Below are 19,369 nucleotides of genomic sequence, written 5' to 3'. Positions count from 1 at the left end.
ACACACACACACACCCCTCCGAGTCATCACAGCTTGTTCCTTACTAGGTTTTTTGAGACAGGGTGTCATCACAGCTTGTTCCTTACTAGGTTTTTTGAGACAGGGTGTCATGTAGCCCGGGCTAGCCACCAACTCCCTTTGTAGCCGACACTGGTCTTGACCTGGTCCCTCCAATCTCTACCTCCCAGGTGCTGCTGGCATTACAGGCGTGTGCCATCGGTCTGAGTGCACCACTTTATAGTCTTTTGCAGCCCTCGCGGGTATCTGCGTCGGACCCAGGAGCCTGGGAGGCTGCCCCAGCTCAGGCCCGGCCTTGGGGCCCGTCCCCCCACCCCACCCCCACCCCACCTCCGACAGCTCCCAAGCTCCAGTGGCAGTCGTGGCGGGGAGGAGCCTGCAGGCCCGGGGCTGGCGGGGACGCGCGGCGCGGGCTCCGCGGGCCATGGCGGACCTCACGGTGTGCGCGTTCCTCACCAAAGTGCTGTGTGCTCACGGCGGCCGCATGTTCCTGCAGGACCTGCGCGGCCACGTGGAGCTGTCGGAGGCGAAGCTGCGGGCGGTGCTGCGGCGCGCGGGCCCCGAGCGCTTCCTGCTGCAGGAGGTGGAGCTGCGCGACGGCCCGTGGGACCCGGAGGCCGAGGTGGCGGCGGGCGCGGGCGCGGGCGCGGGTGGCGGCGCCACGGCCTGCAGGGTGGTGGCCGTGTCCTCCGCGCGCCTCTGCGCCCGCTATCAACGCGGCGAGTGCCAGGCCTGCGACCAGCTGCACTTGTGTCGCCGTCACATGCTGGGCAAGTGCCCCCACCGCGACTGCTGGTGAGGGCTGGGGTCCTCGGTCCCCAGTGGGGCGGTGGGGGGATGCGGGCGGGCGGGACGCGCCCTCCGGATGCTGCTCGGCTAGCCGCGGGCGGGATGGGACAAAGGCCTTCGGCGCAGGCCGCTCCTGTGCTCCTCGTCGCCGAGGTGTGACATGGAATGTCCTCTCCACTGAAGTTTTTTAATCATCCCCCCCACCCCCAATTGCTGTCCCTGGCCCAGCATGCTAGGATGCGCCACAACACCAGCCAGGTTAAATTCGTTGTTGCGACTTTTGAGTTCACTTATGTCGAGTGCCACACTGAGGGGACATCCGAAGGCCCCATGGCCGGGGACCTTCTGTTCCCTTCCCTCCTTCCTTCGGTAATCACAGCCCATTAGGGATTAAAAGGCTGGTCTAGTCCAACCGCAGGAAACTGGTGGCCGGATGGGGTGAGGGCCTGGCGGCTACATAGTCCAAGTGCTGTCTTTATAGTGTTGCTGGACAATGAAGGGAGATCAGCAGCTGTTGATCTGAAGATCAAGTTTTAGTCCCTAAGGAACAGATGAGTAACGTGGGCAGGGTACCTACCCTAGGCTTTAGGTCAATCTACTCACTTAACAGGACCAAGTCGCCTCAAGCCTGATTTTTATCAGTGCTTGGGGAAATTCACTTGTAAGTTGGAAATGCCCTAAGGCAAAGAATTAGAGCTGCCAGCCTCCTCCCTCTTTGTGGCCTGGTCTTCTGACTGCTCTGAACACTTCTAGGTCTACCTGCGCCCTGTCCCATGATATCCACACGCCTATCAACATCCAAGTCATGAAAAACCGCGGCCTTTTTGGCCTCAATGAAGCCCAGCTTCGAATCCTGCTTTTGCAGAATGACCCCTGCCTTTTCCCAGAGGTGAGTCCGTGATGAGCCGCCAGCCTACCCACATTGTGGCAACTTTCCCACACTGATCCTCTAATCCTAGATGTTTTGTTTTGTTTGTTGAGATGGGATCTCACATAGCCCAGGCTGGCCGTGAACTTTGTATTAGCCGAGGCTGCTCTCCTGCCAATCCACCTCTAAGTGTTGAGTTTACAGGCCGCCGCCTCCATCACCACTTTAGGTGTTAATTTTAATTGCTTGGAAGCATTGTGATTTGGTTCCAGATACTTTGAAAGTACCCTTTTTTAAATGCTAGAATGGTAAAATTAGCACATTTGTGGGGCTGGAGAGACGGCTCAGTGGTTAATAGCACTGGCTGTTCTTCCAGAGGACCCAGGTTCAGTTCCCAGCACCTACAGGGCGGCTCCCAGCTGTCTGTAGCGTAGCTCCTTTTTCAGGGGATCCAACACCCCTAACACATAGACATGCAGACAAAACACCAATGCACATTTAAAAAATTAACACGTTTCTATTTATGTGAAGAATTTGTTAACCAAATAATAATCTCAAATCAAAATTTGAGACTATCAATAATTTTTTTTTTAATCTGGCATGATCTTTCTATTATGGACGTTGCTGTCAGAGGCAGGAGGCACATAGCTCCAGGATGTCCCCTTCTAATCTTTGAGGGACCTCAGCTCAGATAAAATCAGATCCCTGGCTTCAAGGCAGAAAAGAATTTTAGGGAGAGCTCATATGAAGTAGGGTTTATTGAGGGAGACCTGCTAGCCTCTTTTTCTCCCAGGGTAATCTTGAGGGAGAAGTGAGAAGTATGTAGATAGAAATATAGAGGAGAGAGGCAGCTAGAAACACAGGATAGCTTAGGAGGGCCTGGGTCAAAACCCACCAGCCCCTTCTGTTTCTACTAAAGGGCTTTTAAAGAAGTACCAAGGGGTGGAGCAAAAGACCTCCCCCCAGCACAGCCAAGTGCAGACCATCCCAGACACCTGGTGACCATGCACGTGGTCAAGCCGCCTTATTGCAGCCCTGCTGGGTAAAGCAAGCTCAGATCTCACTAGGAAACCTCTGTGGGCTCCCACAGTTTATTAATAGACTTTAAAAATTAGATATATTCACCAGCTGGTGATGGCACACACTTTTAATCCCAGTGCTCGGGAGGCAGAGGCAGGTGGATCTCTGAGTTCGAGGCCAGCCTGGTCTACAAAGAGTTCCAGGACAGGCAACACTACACAGAAAAACCCTGTCTTGAACCCCTCCACCCCCCTGACCCCTGCCAAAAACAAAAAGGATAAAAAGTAGATGAGTGTGGTGGTGAAAACCTGTAATTCTTCAAAAGCTAAAGCAGAAGGATTGAAAGTTAGGGCCAGCCTGGGCTATATACCAAGATCTTGACTTGAAAATGAAGCAAACCAAAAATCAAACCCAAACCAAGATAAAACAAAGATAGATTGTGGCAAGGACATTGAGAACTCTCATACATTGTTGGTAGGAATATAAATTAGCAATTAAACATTGTACAACCTAGTATGGAGGTTCCTCAAAAAACAAAAATAAGCTAGACTTGGTGACTTATTTGTATAATCCTGGCACTCAGATTAGGTAAAAGGATAACCACAGACCTTGTCTCTGAACAAAAAAGATAAAAACACAAGGGCCAGAGACGTAGCCCGGTTCCTAGAGTGCTTGCCCAGCATGGGTAAAGCCCTGAGTTCAATACCCAGCACGGCATAAAAACCAGCTTTGGAGCCACTTCTGATCCTCCTGCCTCTGTCTCTCTGACGTGATTACAGGGATGGGCCAGATGCCCTGTTTTATGCAGTGCTGAGGGTCAAACCCAGGACTCTATGCATGTTAGACAAGTTCTCTACAAGCACCATATTGGGCAGCCTACCTGAAACTTTGGCTGTAGAGGATCTGATGCCTTTGGCCTCTGTGAGCACCTGTACTCACAGACATATACCCCTACATAGACTCACACATATATACATAATTCTTTTTCTTTTCTTTTTTTTTAAAAGACAGGTGTGGTGGGATGCCCTGTAATCATAATGCTGGGGAGGAGGGAACAGGAGAACCCGGGGGCCTGCTGACCAGCCACCCTATCTGAATCAGCTCCAAGTTCCATGAGAGACCCTGTCTCAAAAAATAAAGTGGAGGGTAATTAAAGAAAGATTGCCAGTATTGACCTTTGGCCTGCACATGCATGTGCACACACATGTGCACACACATGCTCCCCTCCCCCAAAGATGCCATTAAACTTCTAATTTAGTTGAAGAAGGTATAGTTTGTTAGCTTAAAGATAACCGTGAGAACTCCTATCTCAAGTGTTGCCTCCTTCCTGCCTCAGGTCTGTTTGTTGTACAACAAAGGTGGCGATGTCCTTTATGGCTACTGCAACCTCAGGGACAAATGCAACAAGTTTCATGTGTGCAAATCCTTTGTCCGGGGCGAATGCACACTTCAGACCTGCAAGCGGTCCCACAAGCTCATTCACGCCACCACCCTGAAGTTGTTAGAGGACCAAGAACTGAGTGTTTCAAGTGTCGTCAACTTCCAGATAATCACCATCTACAAACATATGAAGCTGCACAAGATGCTGGAAGATAAAGGTAGGCAGGGAACCGTTAGTGAGGAGGTGTACTAAGGTTCTGTACTATGTGTGTGCACATGTGGGGTGGGGGTACCACAGGAGGCCAGAAGAGGGCAGCAGATCCCTTGGAGGTCTGTGAACCGCTTAATGAAGGTGCCGCACTCAGATCCTTGATTCCAGCAGCAAGTGCTTTTAGCCACTGAGCCATCTCTGTAGCCCTAGTTAACGTTTTATGGTATGGAAATATAATTCTAACCAAAGAAGAGGAGATTTTTGCCAAGGTAGAAAACATGCCCAAGTATTGGAATATGGTAGCTTCTGGGCAAACTGGGGGTCAAGAATTTGGTACAATCATCTTAGTAATTCAGCTGGGAATGTGGGAGGGAGACGGCAGATGAAGAGTAATGTACATGTGGTTTTCTTTTGTCAACTTGAACTAAAGTTTTCCTGTTTTCATTTTTAAGTAATTTTGACCACATTACAGGCAAAAGACTAGAAATAAAATAGCATGTCTCAGGAAGGGCTGGAGAGATGGCTGGGCTGTTTAGAGCCTTTGTTGCTCTTGCAGAGGACCCAGGTTCGGTCCTCACGACCATCCTAACTTCAGTTCTGTGGAATCTGACGCCCTCTTCTGACCGCAGCAGTCACTGCATGCATGTACATGTACACTTACATACATGCAGGCAAAACACTCATACATGTAAAATAAAAGCAGATGATTCTTTTTTTTTTTTTGAAGTTTGTCTTAGTCACTGTTCTATTGCTGTGAAGAGACACCATAACCAAGGGGACCCCTATGAAGAAAACATTTAATTGGGGTCTTGCTTATAGTTACAGAGGCTTAGTCCATTATCATCACTGCAGGGGACTTTGTGGCAGGCGCAGCAGCAGGCGTGGTTCTGGAGAAGTAGTTGAGAGCTACATCCTGATCCACAGGCAGAGAGAGAGAGAGAGAGAGAGAGAGAGAGAGAGAGAGAGAGAGAGAGAGAGAAGGAGAGATGGAGAGAGAGACTGGGCCCCCCAGCATGGGCTTTTGTTACCTCAAAGCCCACCCCCAGTGACACATTTCCTCCAACAAGGCCGCACCTCCTAATCTTCTAATCTTATCAAAGAGTTCTCTGCCTGATACATAAGTAGTCAAATACAGGATTGTAGGGGGTCATTCTCATTCAAATCAGCACAAAGCTGCACGGGGATCCACTTTATTGTAACTGAGCAAGGACTGATCTGGAGGTGGGCAAAATGGAATTAGCTTACTGTCTTTTTTCACTAAATTTAAGATCAGAAATATCTGCTGCTTAGTCTTTCTAACTGCTTATTTTTATTTATTTTTTGTTTTGATCCCCTCTACCCCATTCCCTCCCATGTTGCTCCCAACATAAAATTAAAGCAGAAAGCTCATCTCTCTTCTTCCTTTCAGACAGCACGACTTCTGCCGGGCACTCACAAGGCGTTGAGAAGCAAGGGGCCCCTGGGCCTGGGGCTGCAGAAGCCAGGCCTCTGGCCCCTGCCCCTGCTCAGTCGCCCAGGAAGCCTCAGTAAACCTTCAAGAGCATAGAGGAAGTGAGAAGCAGCTTGTCCATCTTGGAGGATCAGAAGCAAGAGCAGCTGAGATGGAGTCTGTAGTCATTCTCTTTCCTTACTTACTAGCATTGGCAACTTTAATACCTATCTCATCCCTGATTGGGAGAACCCAGGGTGGAAACGAAAATACACTTGCAGGTGAGGTTGGACCTGGAGCGGGCAAAGAGAGGGTAAAATTCTGAGCACAGAGGGGATCAGTCCAGGGCAAATCCTGAAGCTGTAGCCTCTGTCTGCGGTTCCCCCTTTCCAGCCATGGGATGGAGGGCAGCTTTCTGCTGCCTCTGTGTCCAGCTCACGTTTTCTAGACTCCATTCACACAGCTTCCATTGTAGATGTCACAGAGTTTTTACACACTGCGTATTACTTGGTATATACATAATCCCTTTTTACGCAGAATTGTTTATATAGCTTAATTACCTCCCTTATTCTGGAATATTTCAATAATCATAACAACATTTGAATATCTCATTTTGTATCAGATGTATTTGTGTCTCATTTTGTATTGAGTTTAAAAGCCATTTTATACCTTTGTTTGGCTTTTAAGTGCTAAACAATACTATCTTTTGATACAGATTTCTTTAAATATCTGTGTAGATGAGCGGCCTCCTCTGCCCCTGCATTCTGTGTGTCTTGATTTTGTGACTTTCCTATGTTGTATTTTGTTGGTGGGGCCCTCTGTGCTGTTTTCCATACTGTGTCCATGATACTCAACCACATGGGTCCATTCTCAATCGACATCACAGTTAATAATCTTTGGGCTCTCACCAGAGTTTTCTACCTCACCCCCAACCACTTCTCATCTCTTATTGAGCCGACCAGTGCTCTGTGGCTGTGTCTTGAAGGATGTGTAGTTCGCTCCTTCCTCCAGTTGTGTCTGTCCCTTCTGAGGATGGGGACAGGTCATCGAGAATGTGTGTGTGTGTCTGTGCGCGCGCGCTTTGCCAGTTTTCAAGGTCACTCCCACCTTCCTCCAGCTCCTCCACCCCCCCAATCATCGTACTGTTTTCATCGTGTGATTTGCAGATCTTTGTTGTGGCCATGTTCCCCAATGACGTTGTATAAAGAGAAGGGCTTGTGTTTCTTTCTGTAATATGACTTTTGAAAAACAGGGGCCACTCAGTGAGTTTCCATAACGACAAACTTACCTTAGAGAAACTTGTATCGTGAAGCCAATGAGAGGAGGGATGTAAAAAATGTCTTTCCAAATGAGAACTCGGTTTCCTCCTAACGGACAGTAAACTCATCAACTCAGGTCTTTGCACTTTGGTTGTCAATGACAGTGTTTTACATTCTTTCGTTTGAAATTCCTAGTTGTGACTTTTTTTCCTAGTGGTATTTGTTGTGTGTGTGTGTGATAGGATCAAACCCAGGGTCTTGCCTGCATGAGGCAAAGCCCGACATCTAAGTCCTGGGACTAAACTTTAAAAAGAAAGGCCAGTCAGTCACTGTAGTGTATGGTTTTAATCCCTGCAGTACAGGGGTAGAGGCAGGCAAGTCTCTGAGAGTTCAAGGCTACCCTGATTTACATAGTGAGTTCCAGGCTAGCCAGAGCTACATAATGAGACTCTGTCTCAAAAAGAAATTGCGTTTATTATTATTACTATTTATACTTTGTCGTTCTCCTGTATATATTTATTGTAAGCCATCTTAAATCCTTAATGGAATGGAATAGCTCAATGCACACCCTTTACATCAATAGACATGGTAGACTTTTACGTTGTTTTCTCACGTATATCACGATTATGCTCTTATATAGATGTTTATTGATTTGTAGTCATTGTTGCAACATTTTATTCAAGTCTATAATGTTCCATTTTAATTTTAGTTCTCTTGTAATTTAGTCTACAAAATTATCTTTTTGTATGTATGTGTGATACTGGGAATGGGCTCATGCGTTCATGAATGCGCTCATGCTGGACAAGTGCTCCACCACTGAGCTGTATCCTCAGCACTAAACTCCTCTTCTGTAACTGTTCCTGGACCAAGTCTGCCTGCTTACCCCCATGACAGGCAGATGAAGTTAAGAGATATGGTCCTGAGGCAAAGGGCTGATTTTATTTAAAAATAAACTTCTTAGAAAGGGAGGATAGGGGCTGTTACAGAGCCTGTCTTGCTGGGGAGCTAATTTGGGGTCAGTTTATAGACGTGGGTGATGGCTGACTTGGGCGCTCCCTCAAGTGGGTGGGCCAGGTAAGGCACACTCACTACAGTATCTTGAGGTGGTTTTCACTTATAGTCTCAGAAGCAGGTCAGTATTTCCTTGGGCTTTACATTTCATATTAGTTCCAGAGCACATAGCTGGAGGCCGAAGAGTTCAAGGCCACTGGGTGGGCCTTTAATCCCAACACACTGGGAGGCAGAGGCAGACAGATCTCTGAGTTCAAGGACAGCCTGGTCTACAGAGCGAGTTCTAGGACAGCCAGGACTATTACATGGAGAAACCCTGTCTCAGAAAAAAAAAAAAAAAAAAAAAATTCAAGGCCAGCTTTCATAACACAGTGAGTTAGAGGCTTGCCTGCCTGCTAGAAACCCTGTCTCAAAAACAAAACCAAAACCAAAAACCAAAACCAAAAACCAAAACCAAAATGGATGCCAGAATTTCAACCAACTTGACAATTTTGGCTTTTTTTTTTTTTTTTTTTGGCAGGGTCTTATGTCTCTGGTCTTGAATTCACTGTGTAGTTTACATTTTGGATCCTCCTGCCTCCACCTCCCGAGTGCTGACGTCACTGGTGTTTACTGCCAAGTTCCACTTATGTGGTGCTGGGGACTGAAGACAGGACTTCGTCATGCTAAATAAGCACCCTGCCAACTGAGGCACATCCCCAGACCCAGCCCTGGACTCGATCTTTAAATGATGTTGCCTCGTCTGTAAATACCATCCCTACTTCCCTCTGCCTGCCTCAAATTATTATAATCGTGAAGATACTCAGTAGCCCTTGCTGACCCCAGAGGGGTGGTTCCCGTACCTCCTGCATAGTGCTCCTTCACATTCCAGTGCTTTGGCTTTGGGCTAAAACATTATTTGTTCCTCATGGTAATTCTGACATGTAGACTTAGGCCATTTCTCGTCAAATGCTGAATTAGTTGTCAATCTATGCTGGTCTTCACTGGTTTTGTTGTTTGTTTTGTTTACTTTTCCTTTTTTTCCTCTTGTAGTCAGGCTCTCACTGTAGCCCTGGCTGGCCTGGAACTCATGTAGACCGGGAAGGCCCTAAACCCACAGAGATCCGCTGGGACTAACGGGGTGCACCACCACACTCAGCTCAGGTCCTTTTGAAAGACCCCCGAAGGTAGTCTTCCCTCTGGAGAGACCCTCGCCCAGAGATCACGCCGAGACCACAAGTCAGATGCAAACAGCAAGAGGCTTTATTCAGGAACACGGGTACCCGGGGCGACACAGTCCCTCGAGAGGCTCAAGAGACTGGCGCGCCGACGGGCTGGAGTGGAGGGTTTTTATAGGGTCGGGCAGCAGAAGGGCGGGTACAGAAGCAAGAAGCATGGTTTACAGGGTTCTGATTGGACGATTCGTATGAGGCCAGGTTCAAACTCAGGGCAGCTCGTGGTTTTTCCCCGAGCTCGACACGCCTGCTGACTTGGCTCTTATCTAGGGTACAAGTTGTTTTTCTGACCTTTTAGTTCCCTGTTCTGGGGCCAGGTGGCCGACCGCAGATACCCTGTTTGTTCCTGTGCCCATGTCCTCTAACTGAACTTTCCCCGTACTTTTCAGGCCTTGCTCAAAATGGCATTAGGCTAAGCAAGTATGCTGGGGCCTTTCATTCCCCCATTTTCTTATCTCAGGGAATGGAATCCTCCATTCATGGGGAAGAATAGGGATGTGGCTCCATTTCCACCTGGTTGAGTCGTTGGTATTGTTGGGTCAATACCAAGGTCTGAACAGTAGAAACGCGTTCCCTGATAAATTGGACAAGTCTGTTTAGGATACAGGGCCCGAGCGTCAGAAGGAGCAATAAAATCAGAAGGGGTCCCATAAGGGTGGAGATGAGGGTGGTGAGCCAGGGGGACCTTCTGAACCATCCTTCAAACCATCCCTGCTGTTTTTCAAAGAGTTTTTGTCTTTGTTCTAATCTCTTTCTTAATCTAGCCATGCTATCTCTCACCACCCCAGTATGATCCGCATAGAAGCAACATTCTTCCTCCTTAAGGGCGGCACATAACCCCCCCTCCTGCAGGAAGAGGAGGTCTAATCCCCTCCGGTTCTGCAGAACTACCTCAGACAGGGAGGTGAGTGACTTTTCCAAGGCACTCACGGATTCCTCCAGTGCCTGGATATCGGTATGCATGGCAACCTGGAGTTGTCTGAACTGGTTGGTTTCCATGAGGGCAGTGGTACCTGTGCCTATTCCGGCGGCGACTCCTCCCATAGTTAATCCACCTAGTATCAGGGCCAGGGTTAGCGAGACTGGCTCTCTTTTTATACGGGGGACCCCTGTTTCATATCGGGCATAGATATCTTCAGGTGCATGGTAGACTATCTTGGGGTACAGTTCTATGAGCACACAATAATCGGCCGTGTTGGCTAGTATTGAGGGGGAGAGGCATGGTGTAAGTCCAGTGCTACAGGCCCAGTAAGTCCCGTTGGGAGCCACGAGATAGTGGGGTCCTGGAACAAGTGCCTGGGTGCGATTACACAGGTGTTGGTGGGTGTAGGGTACTGTCCCCAGACATAGTCCTTGTCCTGACACCTCGGAGATTGTGAGCTTATGCTGAGGTGTCGAGGCACATCCTGACGGGGGTGAAGAAGAATTGGTGAAGCTTCCGACTACGGCCACCCCCTCATAATAGGGAGGTGTGGAGACTAGGCATAACCAGCACTCCTGAGTCCGATTTGGGTTGGTAACATTGAGGGCTGAGTAAGCGCCCTCTATAAGATTCAATAGCCGGTCTCCCGTACCGGGCCTGGGTGGCTGGAGGGTGACTGGGGTTACAGTAGCATTCGGAGCCGTGCTTGGGCGAATGGCCGAATTGGGTCGGGGGATAGCCCTCGGGGGTGCCGGAGTGGGTAAAGAGGGGCGCTTTTGGTCAGAGAGAACCTGGTTGGGACCTATAGAGGCGGAGGGCTCCGTGATTTTAAGCCTAATCGTAAACACGACTCCCTGGTCCCATCCCGTCATGTAAAGTCTAAGTCCCCATGTTCTACCTTTAATCCAGTCTTGTGTTATCTCCCTTCCCTTTTGAGTAAAAGATATATTCAGGGGGTTGCAGGTGAAATTTACACAGGGACCCCCCCCCCCTTCCAGTAAGCGTTATTTGTTCCTGACGTGACAGTTCCCCAACAACGTCCTTGGGTAAGGGGACGCCATGAGTGGCTTTCTCTTTGGGTAGTCCTTTTTACCCTAATGAGGTCCCAAGTGGATGAAGGCTTCCAATAGGTATTACCAGTTGTTTCACATCCCCATGCTTTACAGAAGTAACTTTCATAACCCCCACATTGTCTAATCATCTTTCTGTCCCTACCATCCCGGGGGCAGACGTAGAAGGATAGTTGTAATAGGGCTGCTGTGGTTTCAGGGTGACCACATCCGTATCTCCCGTCACTACATTTGCAAGTTCCCTTACCATCCTGACAGACGTCTGGTGCTCTGGGGTTCATGGGGTCAGTGGTAGGGATGTCCCAGTCCTCTGACCCTGCTACTAGTTGGCAGAGATCTGGATGCAAGTTAGGCCACCATGTAAAGGGGGTGTGAAGGGCGGTCGTTTGCCAGACCGTCTCCCCAGTTTGTGAGATAACCTGCCAAGTGAGCCTCTTAACTAGGTGCGGGCTCTCTGCCACCCTAGTCCCCTGGGGGTAGGCAGAGATTAAGAGGAGGGGGAGGAAGAGGAGCCGCGGGCCAACCTTATTTTTAGGGGGTTTCGTGTGCGGCGCACTGTCCATGTTGACTTTCTGGATCCTGCTGGGTCGGGTTCCCTGGCAGCCTTCACATGAGAGGCGTGGATCCATGCAGCAATCCCGTTGACCTTGAGTGCAGTGGGGGTGGTCAGCAAGACAGTGTAGGGCCCCTTCCACCGTGGTTCCAGATTCTTGGTCTGGTGTCGTCGGACCCAAACGGAGTCCCCGATCTGGAAGGGGTGGGGCACCACCGGCTTGTCTAGCTGCTCCTGATAAGCCTTGGCCAGGGGCTTCCAGATCTCCCTCTGCACCAGTTGGAGGGCTTGAAGATGTGCCTCTAAAGTAGGGGTGGTGGCAAAAGATGAAATATCAGGATGGAGAAAGTTTACAACAGGAGGTGGGGCCCCATACATGATCTCAAAAGGGGTTAGGCCGTGTGGGCCAGGAGTATTTCGGGCTCGGTAGAGAGCCAAGGGAAGTAGGAGCACCCAATCTCTAGTGCCAGTTGCAAGCGTTAATTTGGTTAAAGTCTCCTTGATTGTTCTATTAGCTCGTTCTACCTGTCCTGAGCTCTGGGGGCGGTATGCACAATGGAGTTTCCAATCAACCCCCAATAGTTTGGCCACCTTCTGACTTACCTGAGAGACGAAGGCAGGCCCGTTATCCGACCCCAATATTTGAGGCATCCCATACCTGGGGAAGATTTCTTCCAACAGTTTCTTTGTTGCCACGTTAGCCGTCTCATTCTTGGTTGGAAATGCCTCGATCCATCCGGAAAAAGTGTCCACGAAGACCAGGAGGTACCGGTACCCGTAGAGTCCGGGTTTTACTTCTGTAAAGTCTATTTCCCAATGAACACCAGGACGATGGCCTCTTTGGCGGGCCCCCTTGTTTAGATGAACCTTTCCTGCGTTGACTTGAGCACAGGCTGGGCAGGTAGAAGTTACCTGCTGGAGTACCTGATCCTGGTTCAGCAGCACTGCCCAGGTGTTTTCTCTGTCCAATAGGGTCTTCATCTTGTTTTTGCTCAAATGGGTCAATGCATGGAGGAATCTCAGCATATATCGGGTATGGGAGGTTGGCATGACCATCCGGTCCCCTAGTATATATGCTTGTCTTCCTTGTTCCCAGTCCGCCCCCATTTTCTTTGCTAGCTCATGGTCTTCTGGGCTATAGGGCACAGGGTCTCTCTCAGGCTGTGGTTCTTGTATGGCCATCAACTGGCTGCTCCCTGCTGGCTGGGAAGCCACTGTTCGGGCAGTCAGATCCGCCAGCCGATTCCCTCTGGCTACCGCAGAGTCATCCTTTTGATGCCCTGGGCAGTGGACAATACTGAGTTGGAGCGGGAGGAACAGGGCCTTTAGGAGGTCTAGGATCTCTTTTTTGTTTTTGATTTCCTTACCCGCGGACGTCAGCAGGCCTCTCTGTCTGTAGATTTCCCCATGGACATGCGCAGTGGCGAAGGCATATCTGCTGTCAGTATAAACTGTGAGCTTCTTACCTTCTGCCATCCGGAGAGCTTGGGTGAGCGCAATCAGTTCTGCGCGCTGGGCCGATGTCCCGGGCGGGAGTGACGATGCCCATACCACTTCCGATTCGGTGGTTATAGCTGCCCCGGCTCTGCGTTCCCCCTCCTCCAGGAAACTGCTCCCATCTGTGTACCAGACAGCGTCTGGATCCTTAAGCGGCTGATCTGTCAGATCAGGGCGGGTGCCATGTGCTTCGGCTAGAATCTGGAGGCAGTCATGCTCCTCGGAGGGGCTAGGCAGTGGCAGCAAGGTAGCAGGGTTAAGGGAAACTGTCAGCCCAAAATTTACCCGGTCTGAGTCCAGTAGTAAGGCCTGATAGTAAGTCATTCTGGCGTTAGAAAGCCATCTGTCCGGTGGTTGTCGGACCAAGGCCTCCACTGCATGGGAGGCCAGCACAGTCAACGGCTGTCCCAGAGTCAGCTTCCCGGCATCCTTGAGTAATACGGCAATGGCTGCCACCATGCGGAGGCATGATGGCCATCCTGTAGCCACCGGGTCCAATTTCTTGGACAAGTACGCTACAGGTCTCCTCCAAGGTCCCAGTCTTTGCACCAGTACCCCTATGGCAAAACCTGAGTTCTCATCCATAAACAGCTCAAAGGGCTTGGTTAGATCTGGCAGACCCAGAGCCGGGGCCTCGAGTAAGGCCTTCTTGATCTGTTGGAACGCTTTCTGATGCTTCTCCTCCCATTGGAACATGGCCCCTGGTTTAGTGAGGGGGTACAATGGGGCTGCCAGTTCGGCAAAGCCAGGAATCCAAAGGCGGCAGTACCCAGCCGTACCCAGGAACTCTCGAACTTGGCGGGGGTTCCGAGGAGGGGGGATGGAGATTATCGTCTCCTTCCTTGCTCTTGTTAACCATCTTTGCCCCCCGCTCAGGGTGTAGCCCAGGTAGGTAACCTTGTCTCGGCATACTTGAGCCTTTTTGGCTGAGGCTCTATAGCCCTTTTGTCCAAGTCTGGCCAATAAGGCTCGAGTGCCCTCCAGGCACTCGGTTCGACTCCTGGCCGCCAGGAGTAGATCATCCACGTACTGGAGCAGAGTCAGGGTTGGGTGTTTGACCCGGAATCCGGCCAGATCTGCATGTAGGGCCTCATCAAAGAGGGTTGGGCTATTTTTGAAGCCCTGAGGGAGCTGGGTCCAGGTTAATTGTCCCGAGAGCCCTTTTTCTGGGTCCCTCCATTCAAAAGCGAATAGCATTTGACTTTGAGGGTGCAGTCTTAAACAAAAGAAGGCATCCTTCAGGTCTAGCACAGTGTACCAGACGTGGGTCGGTGGGAGGGTGCTCAGAAGGTTATAGGGGTTGGGCACCGTGGGGTGTATGTCCTCCACCCGCTTATTGACCTCTTTCAAGTCCTGGACCGGCCTGTAGTCCCCTGTCCCCGGTTTCTTAACAGGCAAGAGAGGGGTGTTCCAAGGGGACTGGCAGGGCTTTAGCACCCCTTGGTCCAGGAGCCTTCGAATATGGGGCTTGATCCCCTCATGAGCTTCCTGTGACATTGGGTATTGTCTGATTGAAACGGGAGTCGCGGAGGCTTTTAGTGAGATCACCAACGGTGGCTGATCGTGTGCCAGCCCCAAGCCCCCAGTCTCTGCCCAGGCCTGAGGAAACTCTCTCAGCCAGTTCTGTAGCTCCTCAGGTGATTTCTCCGGGGGTTCTGGCTCAAACAAACAGTATTCTTCTTCTAAACTGAGGGCAAGGATTTGTAGAGGGTCTCCTTTAGGACCCATGACCCTCGGTCCCTTCTCATCAAAATAGATTTGTGCCTTCAATTTGGTTAATAGGTCCCATCCTAACAGCGGATGGGGGCATTCAGGTATGTGCAGAAAGGAGTGAGTTACTTGCCCTGATGCCAGTTGGACTTTTCTCTCGGCAGTCCAATAATACCTCTTGTTTCCAGTTGCCCCCTGCACCAGTGCAGAATGCCGGCTAAGAGGCACTCCGGCATGGGTTAGGACTGAATGTTCGGCACCAGTATCAACCAGGAAGGTCACGGGCTGCCCCCCGATCTTGAGGGTTATCCTAGGCTCAGGGGGGGGGGGCTCCTGGCCTCGACTCCCCTAGTCTTCCAGACTAAGGAGGTCTACGGTCTTGGGCTTGGGCCGGCGGGGTCCTTGTGGCTTCTTGGGGCACTCTCGGGCCCAGTGTCCCTTCTCCTTGCAGTAAGCACATTGATCTTTATCAAGGGGTGGCCTCCTTCGCTCTCCCGACCTATCTCCCTCTCTCCGCTGTCCCTGAGACACAACGGCGGCCAAAACCTTTTTCATCTCCCTATGCTGTTTCTTGTCCCTTTCCTCTTGTTTCTGCCATCTCCTTTCCTCACGCTCCTCAGGAGTTTCTCTCTTATTGAACACTTTCTCTGCTTCCTTCAATAAGTCTGGCAAACCTAGCGCCTGTAAACCTTCCAGCCGCTGCAATTTGGTTCTGATATCTGAGCTAGACTGATAGATAAATGATAGGATGACACCTGGTGCTTGCCCTGGGTCTTCTGGATCATACGGAGTGTACATCCTATAAGCCTCCTTCAGCCTCTCTAAAAATGCAGCGGGTGTTTCTTCCTTTCCCTGTATCACATTCCTTACCTGAGCCAAATTGGTAGGCCTTCTGGCGGCCGCTCGGAGACCCGCTAAGAGCAACTGGCGATAGAGACGTAGATGCTCCCTACCTTCAGGTGTATTGAAGTCCCAGTCTGGGCGGGTCAAGGGAAAAGCTGCATCGATGATATTTGGGAGTTGGGTTGGCCTCCCGTCATCGCCCGGAACCTGCTTCCGGGCCTCCAGGGAAACTCTCTGCTTCTCCTCTACTGTTAAGAGGGTCTGCAGGAGCTGCTGACAGTCGTCCCAAGTCGGCCTGTGAGTCACTAGGATGGACTCAATTAGGCCGGTCAAGGCAACAGGATCCCTGGAGAAAGGGGGATTATGTTGTTTCCAATTATAGAGGTCTGAGGCTGAAAAGGGCCAGTACTGCAACTGACGATTCGGCCCCTCTCTGAGCGGGAAGGCCCTGGACTCATTAGGGGGGTCATCCCGGCGGCCGCGGAGGCGGCCGGCAATGGGGGACGGGGCTGCGTCCTCTTCTTCAGCCCCGTGGGTCCTGCGAGTCGAGGTGACTTCCGGATCTGCCACGGGCACGGCCGGGGGCGCCGCCACCGGGGCGGCGGCTGGGGCCGCTTCGGCCGGCTCCCCAGGTGGTCCGGCTTGATATGGTGGTGGGTCCTCCGTCAGGAGATCTATAAGGGGGGTATGGGGGTCTGGGGGAAGGACTGGAGGCTTAGGAGTCTCCTTGTGAGGGAGCACGGGGTAAAGGGAGGAGTCCGGGTTGGGGGGCGCAGAAGGCCCAGAGACTGGAGGGGGCTGTGGAAGGAAAGGCTTAACCCATGGAAATGGGTTCTCGACCAGTGATCTCCAGATGGCGATATATGGGACCTGGTCGGGATGCCCATAAGGGCTAGGGGCAAAAACCTTGCCCTCCACCTGTGAAATAAGAGAGAGGTTAAAAGATCCCTCTCGCGGCCAGCCGACATTCATCATGACCCATTCGGCCTCGCAGAGGGTGATCCATTTGTTCTTCCTGATAATGACACCTTCATTGTTTCCTCGGGCCTTAACATCGGACCAGTGGTCCGTGGTTAGGCTCAGTGGGGTGGCGACAGCCTGTCCCATGGTGGTCTCTAAATAAAGAAGGGTTAGACACACAACGAGAAACAAACAGACAAGACAGACCACAGAATTTCGCGCTGCGCGGCTCCGGCGTAAAACCGAAAACAAAAACTCAGATGGGGACGCAGAGTGTTTGAATTCTCCGTCCCCTGCCAGTACCACGTATCCTTCTGATGCGTGGGTGGCCCCGAAAAACCGTGCCCCAGAGGGGACTTCAGATACCCGTGGAACGTCTTCCAGGGTTTCGGTGGGCGAAGTCCGAGCTCGTCAGCTCCTTCAGCCCCCACCGACTCAGACCTGACTTAGGACGCCCGACGAAAACGAAAGACAAGTAAACAGACTGAGACAATACAGACAGACAGTGGCCGGCCAACTTACCTCCTGACAGTGGGTCGGTGGTCCCGAGGCGGGGGTCTCCGATCCCGGACGAGCCCCCAAATGAAAGACCCCCGAAGGTAGTCTTCCCTCTGGAGAGACCCTCGCCCAGAGATCACGCCGAGACCACAAGTCAGATGCAAACAGCAAGAGGCTTTATTCAGGAACACGGGTACCCAGGGCGACACAGTCACTCGAGAGGCTCAAGAGACTGGCGCGCCGACGGGCTGGAGTGGAGGGTTTTTATAGGGTCGGGCAGCAGAAGGGCGGGTACAGAAGCAAGAAGCATGGTTTACAGGGTTCTGATTGGACGATTCGTATGAGGCCAGGTTCAAACTCAGGGCAGCTCGTGGTTTTTCCCCGAGCTCGACACGCCTGCTGACTTGGCTCTTATCTAGGGTACAAGTTGTTTTTCTGACCTTTTAGTTCCCTGTTCTGGGGCCAGGTGGCCGACCGCAGATACCCTGTTTGTTCCTGTGCCCATGTCCTCTAACTGAACTTTCCCCGTACTTTTCAGGCCTTGCTCAAAATGGCATTAGGCTAAGCAAGTATGCTGGGGCCTTTCACTTTACTTAAACAAACAACATTTTTTGTTGTCCTAGTGAGGGTGATATGTAAGGCAAACAGTTGAATCATTGAGTCTGAAGTCAGTTTGTGTTTATGAAGTGGAGTTTCCCATCCAGGATTCCGTCTCCACCACTGATGTGTTCTGACTTTCCTCACTATGTGTTTTTTTTGTTTGTTTGTTTTGGTTTGGTTTGGTTTTTTTTTTTATAAATCTGTTATGCTAATTCTTTCTTGAATATTTTGTGTTTGTGTTGCTACTCATCATGGGGATCTCTCTGAAATACGCTTTTATGTTACTTGCCTTTGGGTGAATTGTCAGTTGTAATAGTCGTACATGGCCTGTTTGTTTTTCTGAATATAAAATCATGGCTACAAAGTGATTTGTTATGCAACTGTATCATTTTATATTAAATACAAATAGAAAATATTTTTGATATTTCTTCATTAAATATAGTTGTTAGTTTTTAAATTCTTTATTAGGATAAGAGAAATACTATATTCTTATTTGTTGGAAGCTGAAAGCTTGATAAAATGAATCAATCTCTTAATATAATAATATTTTAATCACTTGCATGATTGATTGCATTAAAGGTTTTTGTAATATTAAAACATCCTTAAATTCTTGTGATAAGCTTTGCCTAGTTATGGCATATATTCTTCTAATGTCATTTTTTCTGTTTGCTATGTGTCAATTCATTCATAAATAAAACTCATTTATATTTTATGACATATGTAGTGATTTTCTTTTTAATTTTATTGGTATATGGTCAAAGTATAAATTTTATTTTAAGTAACATTTACAGCTTCTGTAAATTGCTTCATGATTTATTTATTTGACTTTTTAATTTAGGGAATCACTCTGTAGCCCTGGAATTCCTGATCCTCCTGCCCCAAACTCACAGGTGCTGAGATTACAGGTATAAGCACCTTCGTTTTCATTTTAAAATTTATTTATTTTTAGCTGGGCTCAAGCCTTTAATCCCAGCACTTGGAAGGCAAAGGCAGGCGGATCTCTGTGAATTTGAGGCCAGCCTGGTCTACAGAGTGAGCTCCAGGACAGCCAGAGCTACACAGAGAAATCCTTTCTCAAAAAACCAGTATATTTATTTATTGTAGGTATATGAGTATTTTCATGAGTTTATGCGAACCACATGCACGCAGGTGACCACAGAGGCCAGGAGATGGCACTGGATCCCCTGCAACTGGAGTTACAGAGAGTCGTGAGCTACTGTGGATTCTGTACAAGAGCAGCAAGTGCTCCTAACCACTGAGCCATCTATGCAGTGTTCAAAGTTGTGGCCTTTGGAAGCAGATTAGAACCCGAGCACTCTGGCCTCATGGATGGATTCATATATTTACGGATTCAAAGCATAATGGGCTATTGGGAGATGGTGGGAACTGAGAATTAGGCCATAGTTGGAGGGCGTGCCCCTGAAGGGAGTATTATGTCCCTTCTTGCTTCCTCTCATTCTTTCCTCTCCGTTTCTTGGCTGCCAGGAGGGGAGCAGCTTTGTGCCACCAAATGCTCC

General features: G+C 49.9%; 1 protein-coding gene across 1 annotated transcript; it reads left to right on the top strand.

Annotated features, from left to right (window-relative positions):
• The first annotated feature begins 376 nt into the window (after positions 1 to 376).
• Positions 377 to 7,132, top strand: Zc3hav1l (zinc finger CCCH-type containing, antiviral 1 like). Its single transcript, XM_052720915.1, has 4 exons — positions 377 to 813; positions 1,561 to 1,696; positions 4,032 to 4,293; positions 5,695 to 7,132. Exons 1-4 carry the CDS (start codon positions 443 to 445, stop codon positions 5,814 to 5,816), a joined length of 891 nt encoding a protein of 296 aa, XP_052576875.1. The 5' UTR covers positions 377 to 442; the 3' UTR covers positions 5,817 to 7,132.
• Positions 7,133 to 19,369: the final 12,237 nt, after the last annotated feature.

This window comes from Peromyscus californicus, unplaced genomic scaffold (assembly GCF_007827085.1).
Source record: "Peromyscus californicus insignis strain IS unplaced genomic scaffold, ASM782708v3 Scaffold_6__1_contigs__length_162567912, whole genome shotgun sequence".
Lineage (NCBI taxonomy): Eukaryota > Metazoa > Chordata > Mammalia > Rodentia > Cricetidae > Peromyscus > Peromyscus californicus.
Note: the sequence above shows the minus strand (reverse complement) of the source record. Positions and strands in the feature narration are given on the sequence as shown.